General features: G+C 34.5%; 1 protein-coding gene and 2 long non-coding RNA genes across 3 annotated transcripts; 2 read left to right on the top strand and 1 right to left on the bottom strand.

Annotated features, from left to right (window-relative positions):
* Positions 1-7,464: 7,464 nt before the first annotated feature.
* Positions 7,465-10,991, bottom strand: LOC6641025 (odorant receptor 56a). The gene is made up of 5 exons (XM_002063810.3): positions 9,390-10,991; positions 9,114-9,329; positions 8,943-9,044; positions 8,138-8,290; positions 7,465-8,055 (listed from the first exon to the last, which is right to left on the bottom strand). The coding sequence occupies exons 1-5, from the start codon at positions 10,119-10,121 to the stop codon at positions 7,999-8,001; spliced, it is 1,260 nt and encodes a 419-aa protein (XP_002063846.1). The 5' UTR covers positions 10,122-10,991; the 3' UTR covers positions 7,465-7,998.
* A 93-nt stretch (positions 10,992-11,084) lies between these two features.
* Positions 11,085-11,767, top strand: LOC124459854. Its single transcript, XR_006953837.1, has 2 exons — positions 11,085-11,363; positions 11,420-11,767. It is a non-coding gene; the product is annotated as an uncharacterized LOC124459854 (long non-coding RNA).
* A 1,248-nt stretch (positions 11,768-13,015) lies between these two features.
* Positions 13,016-13,640, top strand: LOC124459862. Its single transcript, XR_006953846.1, has 2 exons — positions 13,016-13,166; positions 13,275-13,640. It is a non-coding gene; the product is annotated as an uncharacterized LOC124459862 (long non-coding RNA).
* The last annotated feature ends 8,432 nt before the right edge of the window (positions 13,641-22,072 follow it).

The following is a 22,072-nucleotide window of genomic DNA, read 5'->3' on the forward strand; positions in this document are numbered from 1 at the left end:
AAAAGTGGGCGGCGTTTGGAATGTGGTAGGTATATAGTATGTTTATCCCACTGCCATTATCACATATAATTTGTTTTTTTTCACTATTTTTGTCATTGTAATTCCCAAACGGTTCTGGCCACGGGCTGCTGTAGACGGGATCGCTTGCTCTGAAACGATTGTCATTAGTAGTGGTAGACTGACGTTCTACCCAAATACTAAAAAGGCCAATTGATGTTAAAAAATTATGACTCTTGTGTGATTATAATTTTATTACCACGATTCTGACGGGGTTGCTCCTGCCTAGAATTGTCGGTTTAACTGATGGTCTTTCCCAACTAATGTCGGAAACTTTTTAAACTAATCAATGTGAAATAATGTTAAGAAAAGACTTAAAACAAAAAACTTTGATTTCCGAGTTTTAGCTTGTACTTTTGCCTTCGCCCTTCATACACACAATGTGATGAATATTGCCACTTGAGCGAAAAATTTCCCCCCTTATCTATCTTATCTTTTGATTGATAAAAACGAATGCAGCAGCATCAGAAGAAGAAGAGGAGGAGGAAGGAGGCGCTCTGTTCAGTCTCTGTATATGCAATACACGGCTTGGTCATCATTTGTATAGAAAGGTGGAGGAGTGCTTGATGTGTGCCAGGCGGCTTTTTTTGTTGTTGTTCCCTTGGAGTGGTGGGATGGTTGAATGGATGTCCTGTCCGTGACCGTGGCAACGAAATCATCAAACTGTCTGTCTGTGTTGAGAGTAAAGTTTCGGTTTTCGTTTGCCTCTCTTATTTTTTCTTTTTTTTTTTTTTTGGCAAAAATTTACATAAAAATCGCATTACACTTAACATCCACTTTGCTAAACGAAGCGCATGAAAGCGGGCGCCAACCCCGTGGTTTGAGTCCTTTTCGACTCTTCGACTGTGCTTTTGTAAGCCGTGGTCTCCCATGTGTGAGTGTGTGCATATCGAGTGGTTGGGCATGGGCAAATGGCAATGGCAATGGCGGGGGAGGGGGATTGGTTGTGTGGTTTTTTGGATGATGTATACTTTTAGTTATGATGTGTGTTTGTATGTGTTTGTGAACTTTGGGCCGCCTCGTTGCAAGCCGTTCAGTTTGAAGTGCAGCCTACGAAAAAAAACCAAAAAAATTAAATTAAAACGCTGTTGCCAAAAAAAAAAAAAAAAAATACAAAATGGGGAACCAAATGCAAAAAATTGCAAAAAATGCAATGTTTTACAAAAAAAATGTTGATACTTTAACCCACTCGAGCCTCCCATTTCAAGATACCCTATGCTTTTGAGCAAACAAATCCAATTAGTTCTTCTTTTTCTGTCCATTTTCTGTTAAAAGATACCACTCTCAACCAAATTCAGTCATCTATTGACATCTAGATGGTGAAATATTTTTTCAGTAAAATTGGACCCACATATGTATATCACATAGCTCTAGTGACTAGAAATGCGTATACAGCTTTTGAGTTAAATTAAGCATATATTTATAGAAGCATATATAGTTTATTTAGTACAATGTTAAGTTCCTTATAATTAGTATTCCGAGGTCAACATGCAGTTTTTCAAGTTTGGAAAAAGAGTTCCATCAATTATTTTTTCAAAACTTTGACTTTACACCTTGAATCAGCCCTTTATTCATATATACATACATATGTACATACATACACATATTCGATAAATTAGTTTTGTTCTCCTTAAGGGAAATATATTCTTTGTTAAGGCGATAGAGAAAATTATACAAATTCTTATGTATAGCTCAACATTCTGAAGAACAATGTGAAAATGGAGATTTGCATTTTTTTTTTTTGCTTTCTTAAATTCTTTAGTCCACCATGAAAAGAATATATTTTTTAGCACCTAACTCCGCCTACTTAAATTTTTCAGATATTTTGCTTTATTATCAAAGAAAAGTCAGAATGATTACAGCTCTAATTGAAGTAAATAGGTATCAATTGTAGAGCGTTTCATAAATGACACATATAATTGAAAAATAAAACGATTAAATATAAATATACAAACACTTAAGTAGATTTAATTACTCATCTGTAAAACATAGAGTTTATATATTATAGTTTAACTCAATGTAGTCGACTATTTTTGGAATATTGATGGAAAAGTCTTTCATAGTTAAAGTAGTTTCAGTAAAATGTCGAATACTTGCCTACAATTGAAATATTTTCAAAGTACATGCATCAAGATTATTTATTGTTAAAGAGAAAAGGCAATGCAACTATTTCTGCATTAGACATACCAATGTCAATGAAAAGTGCATAAATCAGGCATTCCAATTCCTAACATAGAACTCTTTTCTTTATTTTTTTTTGTATGTACATATATATAAATTCTTAGATGGCAAAAAAACCAAATGGAACTCTAATATTGAGACCCTTCTGCTCCCATTCCACATTCGGCTAAATATTTAACTGGCTACGTGTCTACTTTCAAAGAGTTTTTGTTCTACAACCGCCACCATCCCTGAAGATGGCATGCGAGGGCGTGGATATGGATAGATGGATGGAATGGGATTGGAGTGGCATTGGAGTGCGGTGGGATGGGAGTGAGGGGGTCAGTCAGTTGACGCTGTTGTTTTCATAAGTTGCTGCTGCTGTTTGTTGCATTTGTTTTGGCATGTTTATTGCACTGTCAACGACAAATGCATGGAAAACTTTTTCAAAGCTAACCCAACTCGGTAAAGTTGACATCTACAGAGAGAGAGAGAGAGAGAGAGAGTGAGAGAGAAAGAGCCCTGCGTGTATGGTCCGCATTCGGGACCCACTCCTATTCAACTTCATTTTACTCCCTTTGACCGACCGTAACTGTTAATGTGTTTGAAGTCAAATTGTTTCCAGTCACGTGACCCTACCACGAGCAGCTCTAGGAGGCACCACCACCACCTACCATCGTAGCCAACTGTGAACACACAACAACTTTATTCATGATTAATCAGTTGCATTTAAATATGTATTATAGCCTGGGCGGGGCTCAGTCACTCGACTCACATGAATCTCCAACTCCTCCAGAGAGACAAATATAGAGAGAGAGAGAGAGATGGCTATCGTTTCTAGTTGGCTACTCTCTAAGGCTAAGGTTGAGTGCATTTTTCTGACCATCATATGATGTGTGTGTGTGTGTGTATGTCCTTCTTCGTCCCTATATCCATGTGCTTTATGATTAATTTGTAACAATATGGTATTCAAAATTTAACTACAACTTCATTTTTATATTGCGACGCTTTATGGCGCTGAAGAACAAATCGCCGTGCGTTAATTATTTTTAATAACCATCCACATAACAGCTGGGCCAAGTCACGCGTTTGTCGTTTTAACTATGGGCATAAATATTTAATGGCCAAAACGCTTAACTTGGCCAACTGTGTAAAAAAAAGCTAGAGCTGCAGGCAAAATCCAAGCTATTGACTATTTACGTATTTTAAATTGTTTCTAAATGTCCATTTAGCAAGCTGTTACAGTTGCTATTAATACTAACAATCGGCAAAGTTGGAAAGAACGTTATTCCCTAGACTCCTAAATCTGTAATAATATAGTATATTTAATTATAAAAACATATGTATGCCTTTTTCTAAGTGGGTTTTGCTTATAAAGACCTGGAAACAATTAGAGATAGAATATCTATAGAAAGATTGTTGGAATCCAAGCGATATCTTATGACATCTATTTAAATCTTGTTAAGGACGAGCACTTTTTATTTTTATATCTATGATATTGCAAAAGAAAAGCTAATCGTTTTTTGTTAAATTACACTTTAGATGTCTACTCAACTCCCAAGTGAAGAAGAAGAGTAAGCACTAAATATAATTAAATGTCGTCTCCGTCTTTAATGAACCTTCGTTTTGAAGACGTATCTACAATAATCTGAAGTCGAGTAACCGACCGTAAGCTTCGTTTTCGAAATATTTTCGAAAAGATAGTTTTTAGGCACATCTTTTAAATATTCCCAAATGTCTGTCTGTATGTTACATGAATCGAAAGGTATTCAATGGTCAGGTGACTACCTGATGAAAGAGTTAACATTTGTCTTCTTAAACAAATGTGAAAGTTATAAAATTAGAGCAAATATCTCAATGTGGGAGAAATCTAGAATTCAAACAATGTTTTTTCGACTTAATGTGTGGGAATATTTAAATCAGCAGAATATTTAACTAGCATTTCGAAAACGGAAACGGATAAGTTCCTAGATAAGTCTTCAATTCAAAGGTTCACTCAATGTCAGTTGCTTTTGTAGAAAGTTTTTAGTAAAATAAATAAAGATATCGTTTCTAAAATTGGTATACTTAGTGCTTAACGATCCGATTTTAGAATGAATATTTAATATTTAAGAATGAATAAAAAGTTGTTTGATATCTTTCAAAGAAAACGAAGAAAACTATCGCATTTATAGCAAATTAAACCATAATATTTTTCGTCCAACTCTGTATTTTGAAATGCTTCTTCTACATTCGATATCCATAAGAATAGTTTGATCATCAGGTTGAAGCCCAATGTTCAAATTCTATTTTATTTAATTCAAAGAAAGAAATTTGCTAAACTATTATATTATAGATATATCTTAAGATTCCTTTATATTTTATATTTAACAATGACAAATGTAAGCTGTTTGAAATCCCTAAATACAAATATACGAAAAATGGTAGAATGAACTGAAATGTATAATAAAAGTGGCCGCTGAAGATCCTCGAAACTTCGAATATCATATATAGTAAGCTCCTTATCCGAGGTCCTGCCATGAAAGTGATAAACAATTGCTTCAATGGCTTTCGTTGCCTACGAAATAATATGGATATGCTTTTTATTAATCATTTTCTTTTCGTTTGAACTTCATTTTGCCTCCCATTTGTTGTAATCAAGATGGCGAAAAAAAAAGGAATATTGCGAAGTATTGTTGTCGTGACGAAATTGTATTGTAAAATATTTATTACATGTGTGCAGGAAATTTTAATTTTTGAAAAAACTGCAGAAGACAAAGAGGGGTGACTCTACCCAACCCCCAACCAACCATCCACCCGACCCGATCGAAACGCATGCAACTGAAGGGCCACAATACGCACCCCTCCCCCAAGTGGAGTGTTTGAGGTGTTGGAGGGAGGTCGAGAGCATAACCATTCATTGTGTTTAATGAACACTCTCACATATCATAGCCCATTACTCGTGCATTATGTAATGTCATAAATAATCGCACAAACGCAGCAGCAACCACAAAAAAAAAAAAAAAAACCACGCTCCGAGTGAAAACCATAAAAAATTTGCCAATATTGCTAAAAATACCGGCAACAGATGTCGACCAATTCGGCATGCGGTTCTATTTTTTTTTTCTATTTCTATTTCTATTTTTGTATTACCCTGATGAACCATGGCACTTTTAAATATAACTTGTTGAGAGAACAGTGGCTCTTTTTTTTATTATACTTATGGAAATTTTTGATTAGAAATGCTGTATATATCGAGTATCGAAAGTATTTTTGTTAGTATTCTTTTTAGAATATTAATTTTTTCTTTCTTTTATAATTGTATAATTGTATAATTTCTACAATTGTTTCATTTGTTTTCGAATTGAGTTCAAGTTGTTATTGCTGGTAAGTATATTTATTATTAAATACATATAATACATGGCTTTGACAAAAGTACAATCCAAAAACAAAGCAGCAGAAGGGTTCATCGTGTGGGGTAAAACAAAGTGAAAAAAAAATCAATTTTTATTTTTAAATTTTCAAAGTTGTTTAGTGTCTAGTAAAAATTAATTAATTAATTTAATATTGTAAGTGAAACTCTTAGAAACTTTTAATTCATGGACTTATATCTGCTGTATTATATTTTTGTTGTTATTTGTATTATAGTTTCTGAAAAACTATCTCATATTTAACAGTTTACATATAGTAAATGGGATCTTTTAATAATAAAATATTTTTTTCAGCAGTTCATCTATTAAAAAAAATGTAATCGGAATTTTTGTAAAGAAACTATCAAAAGGAATGTTACTAAAAAAACAATTCTCTATATTACAATTCAAATATTGACAATCACGAACATGTACTTAGTTCTTGTCTATCACGTTTACGAATAAAATATTTTTTTAACTATTTAAATTGACTGCATTTGCAATATTTCATTGTATAATTTAAACATAATATCGTACAGAAACATTTCTATTCTATCCTTTTAATTAATTAGGTATAATTTAAAAGCAATTTACAAAATATCAAAATATGTTTGCTACAATGCATAATAAGTATCTTAGACTTTGAATATGGTTCTAAACTAAGAAAAATGTTGAGCCCAAAAGTATGCTTTGGGAAATCAAGGAATTTTCTGTTTGTAAAACTTAAAGAATTATTGAAATAATAATTGGTTTATTTGTAATGTTTGCAGACAACGATTATTTTTCTTAAACAAGAAAAGAAAATCTTAAAAATATCGGTTAAAAATGTATACAAAAAATCCGAAAATCATATTCAGATTTACCATACCCGAATAATTAGGGACAGGTCTTAAATTAAAGCCACCAAGAGTAAATTATCGAAAATTAAATTGAGGCCTTTATCTTTTTTTAAATTATTCGATTTCAAAAATAAAAAATAAATTGAATAAGTACTTTATGTAAATTTTTTATATAATTGAAAAACGAGTACAGTTTTCTTCTAAAGGAACTATATTCGTCATTGATCTTTAATCGGTGATATCGTGCCTTCTCTCATCTGAAAGCTATAAAACCATATGGTCGAAAAAAAAGTATGATAAGTTATAAGTCGAGACAAAAGGGTCAAAACATTTCTTTTCTGTATCGCAGAAAGGGTTAAATAATATGTTTTAGTACCTGAACAAGAACAACTCACTTGCTAAGTGAATGGGTGATACTTATCGGCTGAGGGACAACCCTTTTCACGCTGTTTCAGAACCCTGCTCCCCCCTCACCGGCATGTCCTCTCAATCTCGCGATGATTCGAACGAATGCTAACCCACCCATTAATACTCATTAGTATACGCATTTGGTTTTTGTCTTTTTTGTTTTTTGTCTGTTGTCGTCGTCTCTTTGTGGGATATACACATGCATGGGCTACAAGGACATTTCGGTTGTCCATTTTATCCGCCATTTAGCCACTTTGTGTATAATCCCCAGGACGCAAAACGGAACCGCAACAATATGCGTGTTTATTATTGTTGTACCTTTTTTTTTTTTTTTTTTCAGAAGTTGCGCTTGAGTTAGGGTTCTCTATACTCTTAATATTATTAAAAAAAATACACCCTGGGGTATACAGACTAACAACAACAACAACAACAATTCGGTTTGTTTTGGCTAGTTTTGTCTTTGTGGTGGTGGCAGACGCATTAATTTCTATTCTACCCCCATCTCGAATGATGGCTTTTCAGTTGTCTTTGCTTAAAGCACTCCACTCCCCCCGTCTTGATGCCAGACAATTAGATAAAAAAGTAAAGGACACGAGGGTGTTGGGTTTGGGTAAAAAGTGCAAAAATCGTTTTATATCCATTGAAAGAAACTACAGGACACACACATTCGTTCACTCATTCTCCTGGTTGGTGTTGTCGTTTTCGTGCATTGCCAGTGACAGGGCGAAGTGATAAATGATGTTTGCTTGTTACTTGCATTGGCTTTTTGAATACGTCGAAAGACGGAGACGGAGACGGCCACGGAAACGGAGATGGAAATGGAGAGAGAGAGACAGAAAAAGAGTACGGCACAGGCACGTTTATTTGCGCTGTAAAATGGTTTAGCATTTTCTTGACTTGTCCTCTTATCCTCATTCACATCCTTGTCCTTGTCCATATACCAGTCGGTTGTCTGTCCTGTTTCTGTTTGGTATTGTTTCCACTTTTTTTTTTTTTGTTTTAGTGTGCTCGAAAATGAATTGCATGGCATGTTTACTGTCATGTTAGTCGAACGAGTTGACAAGCGCATCGGCGCATTTGATTAGCCCCGAGAAGAAGGCTTGCCATCATCATTAACATCTACAAGTTTTATGCCAGGGATATCTCTAATACAAATGGGAGCTACGCAAGAGATTGAAATAGCTGTAAGCGCCACGCATAATCTGAAAGAAAGAAGAAAACAACCGATTTGAGGGAGAGAGAGAGAGAGAGAGAGAGATATGGGCCAATTGGTTGACTCTTTACGTCAATGAACGTTCTCAGATTCAAATCGACCAGCAGAGCTCGCATTTTCAGTGGCCTCTGGGCATGCATCATTACAAAGAGCAGCGTCCTCTGTACGGTCAAACTGAAATCGAACCATTCGCATGAATAAAAACCAAAGGACAATTCATCGTGCTGTAGAAACAGGAGAAAGAAAAAATACAGAATGTTAAACGAATTGCTAGGTATGTATGTATATATGTATGTATATTCTATTTTATCAAGAGGAATGGCATACCGATAGTTAATTGATGGAAGTAGATGAAATGAAAGTGCGTGTTTTTTTCCAAAGGACTTAAAGGACAAAGATTACCCTTAACGCCTGTTGGGAAAGAAAGCTAATTTCTTCTTATTTATTAAAGATTTCCTATGACTATACAAAGTCACTAATAATTTCATACATAATCATATTGCTTTTTTTGTGGAGATCATTGTAAATGGTTTTAATTCCATAGAGCAAATGATATTTACTCTAGCTTAATTTATTAAGAAGCTTAAACAGTTATCATTAACAGTTCATTAAAATTACAACAAATTTTGGAGCTACATACATATAAAAATGGAAAATGGTTTTTTAAATGGGAAAGATACACCAAATATGTTCATTGAAAATATTCTTATACATATTTAAGAAAGTTTTTAGCTTTTTATATTTTTAAGTCCAACTCGACACTGATTGTTTGTGTTAATGTATAAATTTAGTTAAAAATAGTTTAAAAAAACGATTTGAAGTTTTTTTTTTAAGTATTAAATATTTAATTTATCAAATAACTAAATAGGTACTTACACATTCAACAATTAAGGTGGCATGCCAATGATATAACCATAATATTGAAGCCATAACAAATAGATAGATGAAAATGAAAAAGTAATCCATTTTGCTGGGGGCCTGTAAATTAAATTCGATTGCTTATAATTTTAACTGCATTAGAGAACAAATTCTTTTTGAACAACTTACGCCAACCATAAGGGCAAAGAAAAGGAAACACATAAGAACCGAGAATATGATAAAATCAGCCATAACTGGAATACATATGAGATACTGAATTTGCTCAACAAAATTACGTATTCTCAATTGTTCCTGAATGAAACTTTTGCATAACTGCAGACGCCAATAATCGAGCTCGGAAATTGTCAGACGATCGATTATTAAATTTCGGTTTAAGCGCTTGATCTAACATGTAAGGAAGAATTATCTATTAGTAAAGAATTCAAAGTTTAAATAGTTACTCACATCCATTTCCTGTGCCTGTTTATTTAATATCTGTAGCTTCAGATGTACATATTTCATTAGGCAAGTGATGAAAGTGTGCCACAATGGAATGGTTGTGATGCCCAATCCCAAGGCATACCAAGGACCCAGATATCCGATCACAAAGTTATCACACAATTCACCGAATGGAAACAGTTTGAAGAGTAAAATAGGCTGAGCCTCTCCGCGTCGTACAGCGGGCATATTAAATACAGTTTGTGGAATGTAAACAGTTCGATAGAGGCAATCGGACCATGCCATTAAACCAGCTACCACCGAGGGAACCCACAATATAAATGTAATCCTTCTCACATATATCCGAGTGTGCTCCAGTAGTTGCAATTCCTTTTGATCGCAATCGATCATTAATCTCTGGATATCTTTATGGGCCAATCGCAGCATGGTCACTACCCTTTCCCTTTGCGAATAAGCATTTAGAGTGGCTATCGAAACGGCGAAATATTGCACAGCTGTGGCACAACTTGTGGCTCCATCATTCAGTTTTTCATACCCGCGGAATACTCGAGCCAACATCAGCATGCAACTCAACCAAATAGAAGCTGTTAATATGGTGCAACGTGCCAGAGATTTCCATGGTTTAATTTCCCCTCTTGATGCCACATACCCATACCAGCGAAAACAACGTAAATGTATACAAAAGATTGGATTATCAAAAGTATCCGGGGATAGTAACAACTCGTTGACTTTATACATCTCAACTGGTAGTTTGGCTCTTTTTTAAGGAGGTTTTTATATGGTGACAAATGCCAGGGATTGGCCAATTACTTGACCAGTTAAATGGTCTGTAGTTAAATTGCTAAAATTGACCTTTTAATTGTCATTAAACGTTTGTTTATTTAATATGTTGGACAGGTGTAAAAGTTCTGTATGCTTGATATGAATACAGTCAACTTTACAATGTACTACTCAAATTCTTTTTGGGGCACAACAACAACATATACGATATATCAGATTCGTAGGAATAACGGTAATTTTATATTTCATAATCATATCGCAACTTTTAATCAATGTGTTTTTATACATTACTTAATTTTACTATTCAATGTCAAAAACTTTTAATAACATAGGCCGACATTTTTGAGGTCATGAGCCTTATGCATCTAACAAATTGTTTAATAGTAATATTTGCTAAAATTCCTAAATGTATGTACATACACGAGTCTGCATACCAAATTAGATGGCTCTATCTCTTAAAAACAGACGAACAGACGGACATATGGACGTACGGGCAGACGGACATTTCTAGATCATCCAAGTTGGATGTTAATGCTGATCAAGACTGTACTATACTATGTACACTATGAAGTCGAAAAGCTTTCTTCTGCCTGTTACATACATGCATGGGTGCATGGTATAAAAAGAAAGCTATTACTCTAAGTCATAAAGCTGAATACAAGTTTAAACTTTACAAACGAGCCTAATGTTCCCAAGGATAGAAATTTCAACGGTTCAATATATATTTACAGACAAAATTTAACCAGAAAATAGGATTATTTCTAACAATAAGATTTTTCCAACCATAAATTATCAACGGTTCAATAATTAATTATTTACAGACAAAATTTACAAATACATGTACCAGAAAATCGAATTATTCATACAATTCGTTCCTTAAACTAGTATCTAGAGAAATGTATATAAGATGCACCGATTATCTTTAAGTAATCAGTATAAATTAGAAGTTGATAAAAACAACGATATTCGCAACTTTATTGTTTTTTTCGTTTGCGACTCTTATTGTGTCGCCATCCACACCTGACGCTTTTGGGGCTGAACCAAGGGTTTTTGACTATTGCAGCAAAATTTATTTATCTTCTGTCGTTCCCTCGACCTTCTATGCTGCCGATAGGCAGTGTAAGAAGCACGGCCTTTTGTTAGCAACCATTCCAGATAATCAGCATCAAACGTATCTTGCAAAATTTTTAAAAAACACTTGTAAGTATGATTTATTATCTTTGCCTCATGTGATTAAAAGTATGTTGCTGTTTCAGATGCACCACATTGGCAACTTTGGATAGGTGGTTCAAGTATGGCCATGCAATTCCATACCCCATTCTTCTATTACTGGGTTGACTCTGGCGAAGAAATAACCTATACGAATTGGGCATGTATTTCATTAGTAAATATAATATCTATAAGTATATGCAGCCGCTTACAATTTTGTTTAGTGGGCCCATATCCTTGCTCAACATTCGAAAAATCCGGGAAGGAATGGGGGTTTACCCAGTAGTACTGGCGGTGGCGATTGGCCATGATTGGTACTTACCAGATCGACCCTCTGGTAAGCAAACGCCGAACCATACAGCAAGGCATACGAATATTAAACAATTGAAAAAATAGTTATCAATCAACTTGAAATAAAAAAAAGAATACAGAAATATGTATAATGAAAAACAAAAAAAAATTTTTAATTTTTAAACCAAATATCAAAGAAGCTAACATCGGCTATGCCGAAGTTTGTATACCCTTGCAGTCCTTGGTAATAATAATTTTACATGTTCAAAATTTGTTTTCTGCAACTCAATTCATCAATATACAAACAAAACAATTTTACTCTCTATTTTACAATTTGTTCTTCTTCTTCCCATATTCCCAAAGCAAAGCAACGCACGCTTACACATACAGTTATTGTTATTGTATTGTATTGTATTAAAGTATAGGATATAGTTGTAAACTATCAACCTAACTATATTTTACAAGCACTGGCAACTAAGGCCTTCGGCTTAGACGAAAACTACATCCATACACTAGCCTGGGATTCGAACCCGGATCCTCGTGTGTGTTATATTTATCCGATCACATTCAAATTTTGGGATCTGGGGTTTTATATCCAATATTATCACATATGTAAATTTAATAGCATACTCCGATTTTTATGAAAATGTTTCTTCTAGTTCTTCTAGAGCTATATGATATAGTGGTCCGATCCTTATGAATTTCATACTTTATTTTTCTGTGCATACGCACAGACGGACGGACAGACGGACAGACGGACATGGCTATATCGACACAGCTTCTCATGCTGATCAAGAATATATATACTTTATGGGGTCGGAAACGTCTCCTTCTGTGCGTTACAAACATCTGACCAATTTTATACTACCCTCTGCAAGGGTATACAAATATCTGGCAGAGGGAGAAGAGCGACAGTATCGCCGACACAACACTGGTTTGTCCCGCAACGCGCCGGTTGGCTAGCCATTTGGACATTTGTCTTAGGGACATTGGGGGGACAACGTCACTAGGTTGTCTTTCTTGTCATGAAAGCTATTACATGCATGTTAAATGTCGCTGCAACTTGAATAGCAGCGTCGAAGAAGAAATAATAAGAATAAATTGCCGATATAGCGAAACAAAAAGGGACAGAGTGATATTTTGAAGATTATAAAATGAGTTTGGAGCACTTAAAACTATTATTGCCAAAGATGTCAAGGCTGTTAGGGTTGTTAGCATTTGTAATGCTGATTTTGGTATAATGAGTATACCAAGTCCAATTTTGCCAAAATTATATTAAAGCTGCAACCGTAAAAATCAGATTTACATGCCATAAAGTTTTCCTTCTTCTATATTTCATACGGAAACGTTAGTTAAAAGCTTTACTTACAATGCATTACATGCGCTACATATTATGGATCAACTTAATAATAACATGCAACGTGCATGGGGTGGATGAATTTGGAGCAGATTCTAGATACTTCAGACACTATAGCAGATATTACATTCTATCCAAAGTCTGGGGTGATTTTACCTACGCGGATTTTATTTGCAAAAAACATGGCTTAATCCTAGCAACGCCGAAAACTGCCAGATTGAATAATCTCTTATGGAACTTTCTCCAAATTACAGATCTTGGAGGGCATCCGGTATATCTTAATGCGTTTCGGGTCGATCAAACAAAAGAGTTTTATTGGTTTCACGATGGAGAAAAATTAAATTACTCCAATTTTAAACCACACAGGCCAAACTATAGCTTAAAGGGAAATATGTGTTTATTCCAAAATGAAAATGGACTTTTTCCATGGGCTGATTTGTCTTGCACCCTTGGTCACTATTTCGTGTGCATGCATCCATTGTATATGAATGACGATGAAAACTAATTTTAATAAATAATTTATTGAAATGCAATTTGAAACCATAGAATTTGTTGTTATATAATTAAGGCAAATGTTGTAAATAATTGTAGTACGCAAAATACACATTTAGTCCCAGTTATGTGTCTGATTTTTTTCACTTAATTATTCTATTACAAAGAATCGGAAATATTGTGCTAGTCGAGAAGTAAAATATTGATCTTGGGAAACCAAATCACTTTTCATTGATGTTGCCATAAATACCAATTTCTTTTCATACTACAGGTCTTCTGAATGATCTTGCATATTCTAGTATTATTTTTGCTCTATTGTATATCCAAAAAGGTCGCCCTAAGGTCTTCTCAAGGTTGCCCTAATACTCAAACTGCCAATGTGTAAAAAATTGTTCAGTATGTTTTTGCAGAATTGTTTACCTTGCCCTAAATGGTCTCTTAGAGTAATTTGAAATAACCTCTCATAAGTCGTAAGTAAAAGAAAAAATAAAATTAAGTAAAAATAGTATTTTTCGTAGCATATTTTATAAAATTTACGTTGTAAAAAATCTCCTACCACAGTCCTAATTTGGTCACTGTAAAAAAAAATCACATTTGTCTAGTTTCTCCTCTAAAGGAAAAATGTTATTTTTTAACTTCAAATTAGATTTGCATGTTACGCTTGTTGCACCTTTTGACCAAAGTTTATGCTCATACAGAGTCACATACACAAAAAAGTTTTGGTATCTAAACAAAAGTGCAATGTCAAATGACTTTTTCTTAGTGCGAGTGTGAGTGGAAATTCGTTAGAAAATTAAACTTTTTTGTAACTTTCTGCTGCATATAGGAGTAGTTAAACTTTTATTTGTTGGTAAACAGTTGACCTTAGTTTAGGATCAGGTTTACTTCAATAAGGTTATTACCTTATAGAACGATGATAGGTGAATATAAATTACATATGAAGTATTATAGGTTAGATGAACCAGTGCTACTGTAAGATAACTCAACTATTAATAATACGATATGTTATATTAATTGATTTTCGTCCATATTTATCGCTTATGGGCAACCAGTTGTAAATTTTTTATATAAGATTTTCTTATAATTAATTTTGTATTTTGATCCACATATTAGCTACAAAAATTGATGTATGCAAGTGTCCAGAACTTTGTTAGTAAACATTACAAAAGACCAAAAGAAACGATAACAACGAAAGTCTTAAAATGGATGAATGAAGTTTCCAGTGGTTCAAAAGGTCGGTTATTTGGTTAATGGCATTCAGTGAAATGAAATTCTTGATACAAATATCGGGAAAGCAACTGGATTTTCGATTCTGCCATGTGTGACAATCATATAGAGGAGTTGAGTAGTTCGCCAAAGGGGGCATTCAACGGATATTGTGAAATCTGTGAAATTCTTTCTCGATTCTTGTTGCTCAAGTCTCGTACTGGTTGTGTGTCTGTGTGTCGTCTATTTCACAATTTGCATTTAATATCCTTGTGTGAATAATTTACAAATGCAATAAACGTAAATGCGTTGGAGGAAACGCACTCAGACATGGCAAAGGAAGATATCCCAGATACCCATACCCATTTGCCAAAGAACGTGAATCCATACTCGAGTGGATATCTGGATGGCAGCAGCAGCAGCAGCAACAGCATTGAAATGCTTTGGAGTTGTGCAACTCAAACTGCTTTGGGGTATGTTTTGCTGTACGCATATTTGTATGTTGCATGTTTGCAACTGTCTGTTATGTTTGTGTTTGCAAATGTGTAAATGCATTCGCTTGCTCCTCTTGGATCCCCTTTCACCCTATCCACAGTTTGTGCTGTCTCTGATAGCATTCACTTCCTATTAGTCAGTCGCTTTCTCTCTCTATCTGCTGGCGTGAAATTTGCTGTAAGCAATAAGCCTGTAAGGATATTGAAAGTCACTCGTTTCTGGTATTTACTTATGCATTTGTTTCATGTTTGGTAAAACGATGCCAAGCACATGCAAACACACACACACACGTACACACCAAAACATCCATCCCTTGATAGTTCCTCTCAAGTGTGTCTGTCTGAATTGGCTTGGCGCTTTTCACGCTACATTTCCATTTTGGGTTTTAGCCATCGTAATCCAATATTAGTTGCTCTTACTTATTGTTATGATCACAATTGCATTTAGCCAATGCATGCATATATCTTTGTGGTCTAATAACCATATCCTTAGATTAAGCTATCACATAACTTTCAACAAATATCAAACTATTTGCACATTCATTAGTTTTGTATTTTTTATTGTTGAAATTGAATTTCACATTATTTCACAATTATAGATTTTTAAGTTTAAACCCCACTTTGGGGGTCGTTTAAATGTAGACAGCAATTAAATTAACAAAAGCTAAAGATACCGAACAATTTGATCATTACCCATACATATGTATATGATAGCTGTCGTAGAAAATAATCTCTCTCAGTAGAGTTCTTGTTTTGGTTTGGTTTGTCCGACGTGGAGTTCTATAACTAAAGTTATCCAAAGAGTCAGCACGCCAGGCAGAGTCGAAAAAAAAACAACAATAATCGGTTTGTAAACTCTATGGCTATGTTCATAGTTATATTTCAGGATAAGACTCTTCCATCATCCGCTAACTTAGTGTCAAGTTTAAAGTCTACTTTGTCTCTATACATATATCATTGGGTCTAATAAAATATTGTTACATTTAACCTTAAATCAAGTGTTTTTTGCAAAGTTCATAAACTTAAAGCGCACGGTGGGTGTAGCGGTCGGAAGGGAGTTAGGTTTGGGATTTCGGATTGGGGTGGATTGGGTGACGGGCGCCAACCAGCCACTAAATTGTTTACACGCAATTTCATCAAAACAATAAATCATGCAGTTGAAACGGCACAACAAAGGCGGCGACAATGTCGACGTCCGACGGCACTACCGTTTCTAAAGAACGACAACGGCAACGACGACTTCGTCGACGATGTGACGTCAAGTTGACATTTGGTGAAAATCAAATCAAAAGCATTTTTCCGCACAGCGGAAGTGGAGCCCAAGTAGCAGTTTGAGTTCTAGCTTCAGCTCAAGTCAAAGTTGGCAAACACACATTTATTACTTGGCCAAGAGGGGAATACATGATTCCCGACCAGACCAGTCAAATATGTACTACTCGTACATACATACATGTATTTGTGAATGTGTGTTCTTAGAGAGAGAATAAATGAGAGACTGAGAAAGGGAGAATCAGAGAGTGTGTCGCTGGCAATAAACTTGACGGCCATAGTCATCAATCGTCCACAAAAGAAGTAAAAGACAGAGAAAGAGAAATGCCCAAACAAAGTTTGTTTAACTAGCTTCACATTTTTATATAATTTCTAACAATAAGTAGAGCATTTAATATTAATTATACGCCATGTAAGCTTAATGCGCATAGTGCTGAAAAGCCAAGGCACAAGCGCTTAAATATGTCCGTACTATGTATATGCCATATCTCTCATATCTGTGAGAGTTTATACATACATACATACATGGATATGTCTGTGTTTGAGAGGGCGCTTTTCATTTCACTCATGAACTATGCATGGTTTTTTAACTTTACTTTTTTACCCTGCAGTGGCCACAATGGTCAGCAGCAGACGGTGCAGGAGCTGGTGCCAATGCTGGTCCTTTTGCGACGGTGGAAAAGGAAGAGTTTCAGTACCATCAACAACATCAGGAATGGCAGCAAAATTCTTATTTCAACTATTTTACACTGCACAAGAGAAAGAAAATTAACAAGAAACATTTTAGTTACGAACAAAACGAATATTAAACACACTTAAACTATCCAAATTACAACTGCAGAAGGAATTCTTTTTATCAAAAATAGAGTTTTCAAAAAACACGATCAACGCATTATATCGATGTGATACTTTCAATGAAATATATGCACAATGGGTTTTAACAAACGTATGTATTTATTTAAATGGAATAAGCATTCAGCTCTGCCTTGCCACACCGTCTTGTGTGCTTTCCTCGCCACCTCGTCGAACAGCTGCTTCGGGATAGGTCTGGCCTTACAGCGCTACCATACCATCCCCACATATCAAATAATGAATTTAATTTACACTTTAAGCACTACACAGCTCAATTTATAAGCCATTCTAATTTTAACTAGGTTTAGTTTCTTTACATTTCGAATATTTATACCGATATCTACAATTTTGATAAAACTTACATCCTCCTATCTTTATTTCTAATGGTAAAACATTTCCGAGCCTAACGCAAAGAGAATATTAGGCGCTCGATAATGAACAAATATCATTTAATTGATTTCTGATCGATAATAGCAAAGAAAGTAACTGTGGTTTTTAATTTGACTTATGACACATTTAACAGTGTCTATAAAACCAATTCAGTCTTGAAATATTTGATAATTTTTAAGTTGATACATATTAGTTAAGTATTATAAATGAAAAACTAAACTAAATCAAAATGTTAAAAATTGTTCGTTAAAAAAATTAATGAGTATAATCTTTTTGATTCTAGTCTACTTTATGCACTATAGTGTCTAGATTAAGAAAATATTTTCATTTTTGGTTTCCGATTCTCTGAAAAATTCTCAAAGTCTCAAGTTGCCGCCGACCACCCGCCATTTGCCAGCGCCCCCCTTCCCCCCTTTTCGTGTAAGAACCAATCAACTTTGACAAACAACAGTCAATTTTTTCAGCCTCTTATCTTTGATACTTTGCTCAAAAAAATTGCCGAAAAAAAGCTTAGTTTTGGCCCAACAAGGACCCTTCTGAAGGATCGTGGCACACCTTCACTTCGAACTAAGGTAATCATCGATGTTCTTTCAACTAGGTAATCATTTCTATTTTATTTCTCCTTAAATACAAGAATAATAACTCAAATTTTTGATGTACCTTTCGCTTTTAAGTGTATTTATTTCCATAAATGAAAGGACGGCCAAAGAGTCCAAGAAAAATGCCATAATGTTTAAATTGTGGTTCTCTGCCAAGCGAAAAATCAGCACTGTGAGTTTTTATTTGCATTAAGAAATTATAATTATGGCAGCTGGTGTTTTTCTTCTTCTTCTTCTGCTTTTCTCTGCTCTCCCTTTAACCCCATCCACGGTCAGGATGCTTCTGTTGTAGTTGTTGTTATTCTTCTTCATCTTCTGCGGGCCGTTTTAACCGCTTTTGGGGTTACTTTTGCCCTTTGCCTGAGTCTCTCTCTGTGTGTGTGGGGTGCACACTTTTTTAATTGAAAAGTGCAAAATAATGTTAAAGAAAAGTAAAAAGTAGTCGCAGCACAAAGTATGCGCCAAGTATCCCGATCCCGAGAGGCATCCAATGTTTGTACCGAGTATTGTGTACTGTGTGGGCAGATGAATGCAGTTTTTCCCTTTATCTTCCCCCTTTTTTATACCCATTATAAAATAAAAATTTGAATGAGAATATGTATTCCTGAATTAGAATAATGCTGTTCCATGAAAAACACTTTCAAACGCTCAGAAAAACTTTGGCGAATTCCAAGTTTGCCCCACACCAGGGGCATTATTCACTAAGTATCAACTAAGAATAAATTCGAGTCACTAATTATGGAAAACGCAAAGTTAACAGGTACTTCCACTTCGTATAGATGTGCATTCAACGTGTATGGAACTTTTTTATTTCATGTTTCACTGCGTCAAAAGGGGTCAGGATGGGACTAACGTGCGTGGGTCGCTGGCCTTCTCCCTTTCTAGGCGATGCTAAAGCATAAATTGTGGCTTGAGCTGAGAATTAGACAAGGGCGTATTGCCTGGCGGCTGGTTTAACTTAAGGATACGTTTGCTTAAGCAGGATGACTGGTAATTTATCTTTATAAAACAACAAGAGATCGATAAGAAACAAAGTAAGTTGAAACTTCTGAGTTGCATGAAGATTTTTCGCTTTATTCATTTTCATATCAAATACTCTTAATAATATTGTTATTTTAGCTCTAATAGATGTATCAAGTGCAGGATATTTTGTATTTATAAAACAACTGGCTCAGCTTTGATAATGCATTTGAAAAGCTAAAAAAAACCTTTTGCATTTAAATTTTCATTTCTTTGAGCCAAAAATTGATACAACTTAGCACTTCAAAAAAGAGCTTCAGATTCAGAAATGATAGGTATAGTTTCTAATCTCTATTTTCTATAGATTTCGACATCTTAGGCGAAAAACCACAACATTTATATGCAATTTGTTGCAACGTTGCTAAATAAACTGGCTTAGCTTTGTTTGGAGGTAAGTATAAAGCTTTTCTTTATGCGTTTCTCTTTAACCACATTAATAATACTGACTTCTGGTCCGACATTTCTTTCACGGAATGTCAAGTCATCAACTGGGTTGGCTTTAATAAATAGAACACATGAATTCACGAATTGGGACAGTGAACAGATTTGGCTAGAAGAGATCATTGTAGAAATACTTTCACAGAAATACTATGTTTTTTAAATAAGTACAAAGCCATATTTTTTGTATTTCGATTTAATTACGTCTATAATTAACTGAAATAGAATATGCAGCATTTGCAAGAATGTCGATGCAGCAACTGGCGCAGCTTCTAATTGGTATTTCTTTGGAGAGAATGGGATGTGTTCGGTAGGATCAATTCTCTTAGGTTTACAGTCAATTGGATTGAATAGCCGTTTTTTTTATTATATAGATAAAATAGCTTTTCAATAATATCAAAATCGCTGTCAATTCGTTTTAAATATTATAATATTTACAGTTTGACTAATTTTGACAAGAATTGTTAAAAACGAATAACAGAACCAACTACAATTACTGGAATCCCAATATAAAACACTGGTGCAACTTGAACTCCCATGGCGAATAGCTATCTATTTATCGATAATTACATCACATTATCATCATCATCCCCATTCCCATTCCCATTTCCATCCTCGTCATTGAGAGAGAGCAGTGCTTCAGCTAAAATGCATAACATTTGCGCTACTTATGCAAAAATGGTTAGGCCAGAGCAGTTTACAGGTATCAACTGATCTGCATTCCAATGTTGCAGCAAAATGTTCAGCTCTCAGCATTAGGCAGTGGTGGCTCTTTGCACCAAAAGGAAAAGCAATCTTCATCAGCATTGGAGAACGATGAAATGAAGCATATAATTCGCAAAGCGTAAGCGCTACGAGTAATTCCAAATTGATGGCGCGAAAATTACGACAATCGCTGTAAGCCAAAGTCAAGAAGCCAAGCGGGAGGAAAAACCGTTAGTAAAACGCAAACTCAACTCAACTGTGAAATGAGCTGCATCAGCTGCATCATCAACAGACTGCACTATGGGGCAATCAGGAGACATTCTAGATTAATTTTACGAATTCTTAAAACTTAAAAGAATATTAGAATTTTAAATTCTTGATTTTAGTCTATATTATGAGTTTTATTATTTTGACATACAATTAATTAAATTAAAATAAATAAATAATTTATTTTTCAAAAATATTATATCGTCGACTTTCAAATACCATGCAACAACCATATTCTATTTAGCCAGCAAATGAGCATTCTAGGGCAGCCATTACTTTCTCGGCTGTTGATGCTGATCCAGACTTTACATTCTTTAGGAAAAGCACCCCTTTGCCTATTACATACATACATTTGGCGACTTTAATATACTATTTCACTCTTTGGGTGCATGGTATTAATTTATGACTAAATAAAATTGTGAATAATTTTTTGATGGAGAGACGAATGTTTTTTATTTGTAAACTTTAAATGTTTAAGCACAATTTTAGTAAGTTTTTTAAAGAAAGAAATGTGGCTTTTTAATCATTATAAAAATCGAAATGTTCAAAAAGATAATGGCAACCTGTAAAAACTACCTCGACCTTGAAAAAACTAGGATATTTGACGAATATGATTCAAAATACGTGGCATTTCGCATTCACAAATGGCGAGCGAAACTGATTTAAATAAATGATTCATTTAAGGGGGAGGCTTTAGGAGGCTCAAAAAATCGAATTTTTTTTATTGCTTAAATCTGTTCCTAATATATCTAAGAAAATGTCTTTCAATTTTGGAAAGACAATTCGAATTATTTTCGAAGATACAGCACAAAAAGCAGTCGGGCGCCGAGTAGGTATACGAGCGTTCGTAAACTTTAAAGCGCGTTCTCTCGAGTTTTCATTTTTGGGATTGGCGGGCAAAATTACAAAAAAATTATTCAACCAATCTTAAAAAACCAAAACTTATTAGATTCAGTATCTTATTACCTCCTCTGTTAACCTTTAAAAAAAATTCTAAACTATTTTTTTAGTAAATTGAAGTTAGGTTTTTTGGTGAAAAATGCAACTTTTTTTTCAAATCTAAAAAACTTTGATTTTCGCGTTTTTTTCGGGTTTAGTTAGGTTCACATAGAAGAAGGACTAATGAAAATTAATTATCCATTTGATTTTTTTGTCTCAGTCAAAATTTGCGACCTACATTTTGCCCGCCAATTGGACACTTCAATTGCGCTGTGGTGCACAAAAGTAGATGAAAGTGGGCTGTATTTCGATATTTTAAATTTAAAAAAATGTTTTTTGTAAGTTTAAATATGTAATAAAATGATGTAAAAATTTCATTAC

The sequence above is a fragment of the Drosophila willistoni genome, assembly GCF_018902025.1.
Source record: "Drosophila willistoni isolate 14030-0811.24 chromosome 2L unlocalized genomic scaffold, UCI_dwil_1.1 Seg168, whole genome shotgun sequence".
Classification (NCBI taxonomy): domain Eukaryota; kingdom Metazoa; phylum Arthropoda; class Insecta; order Diptera; family Drosophilidae; genus Drosophila; species Drosophila willistoni.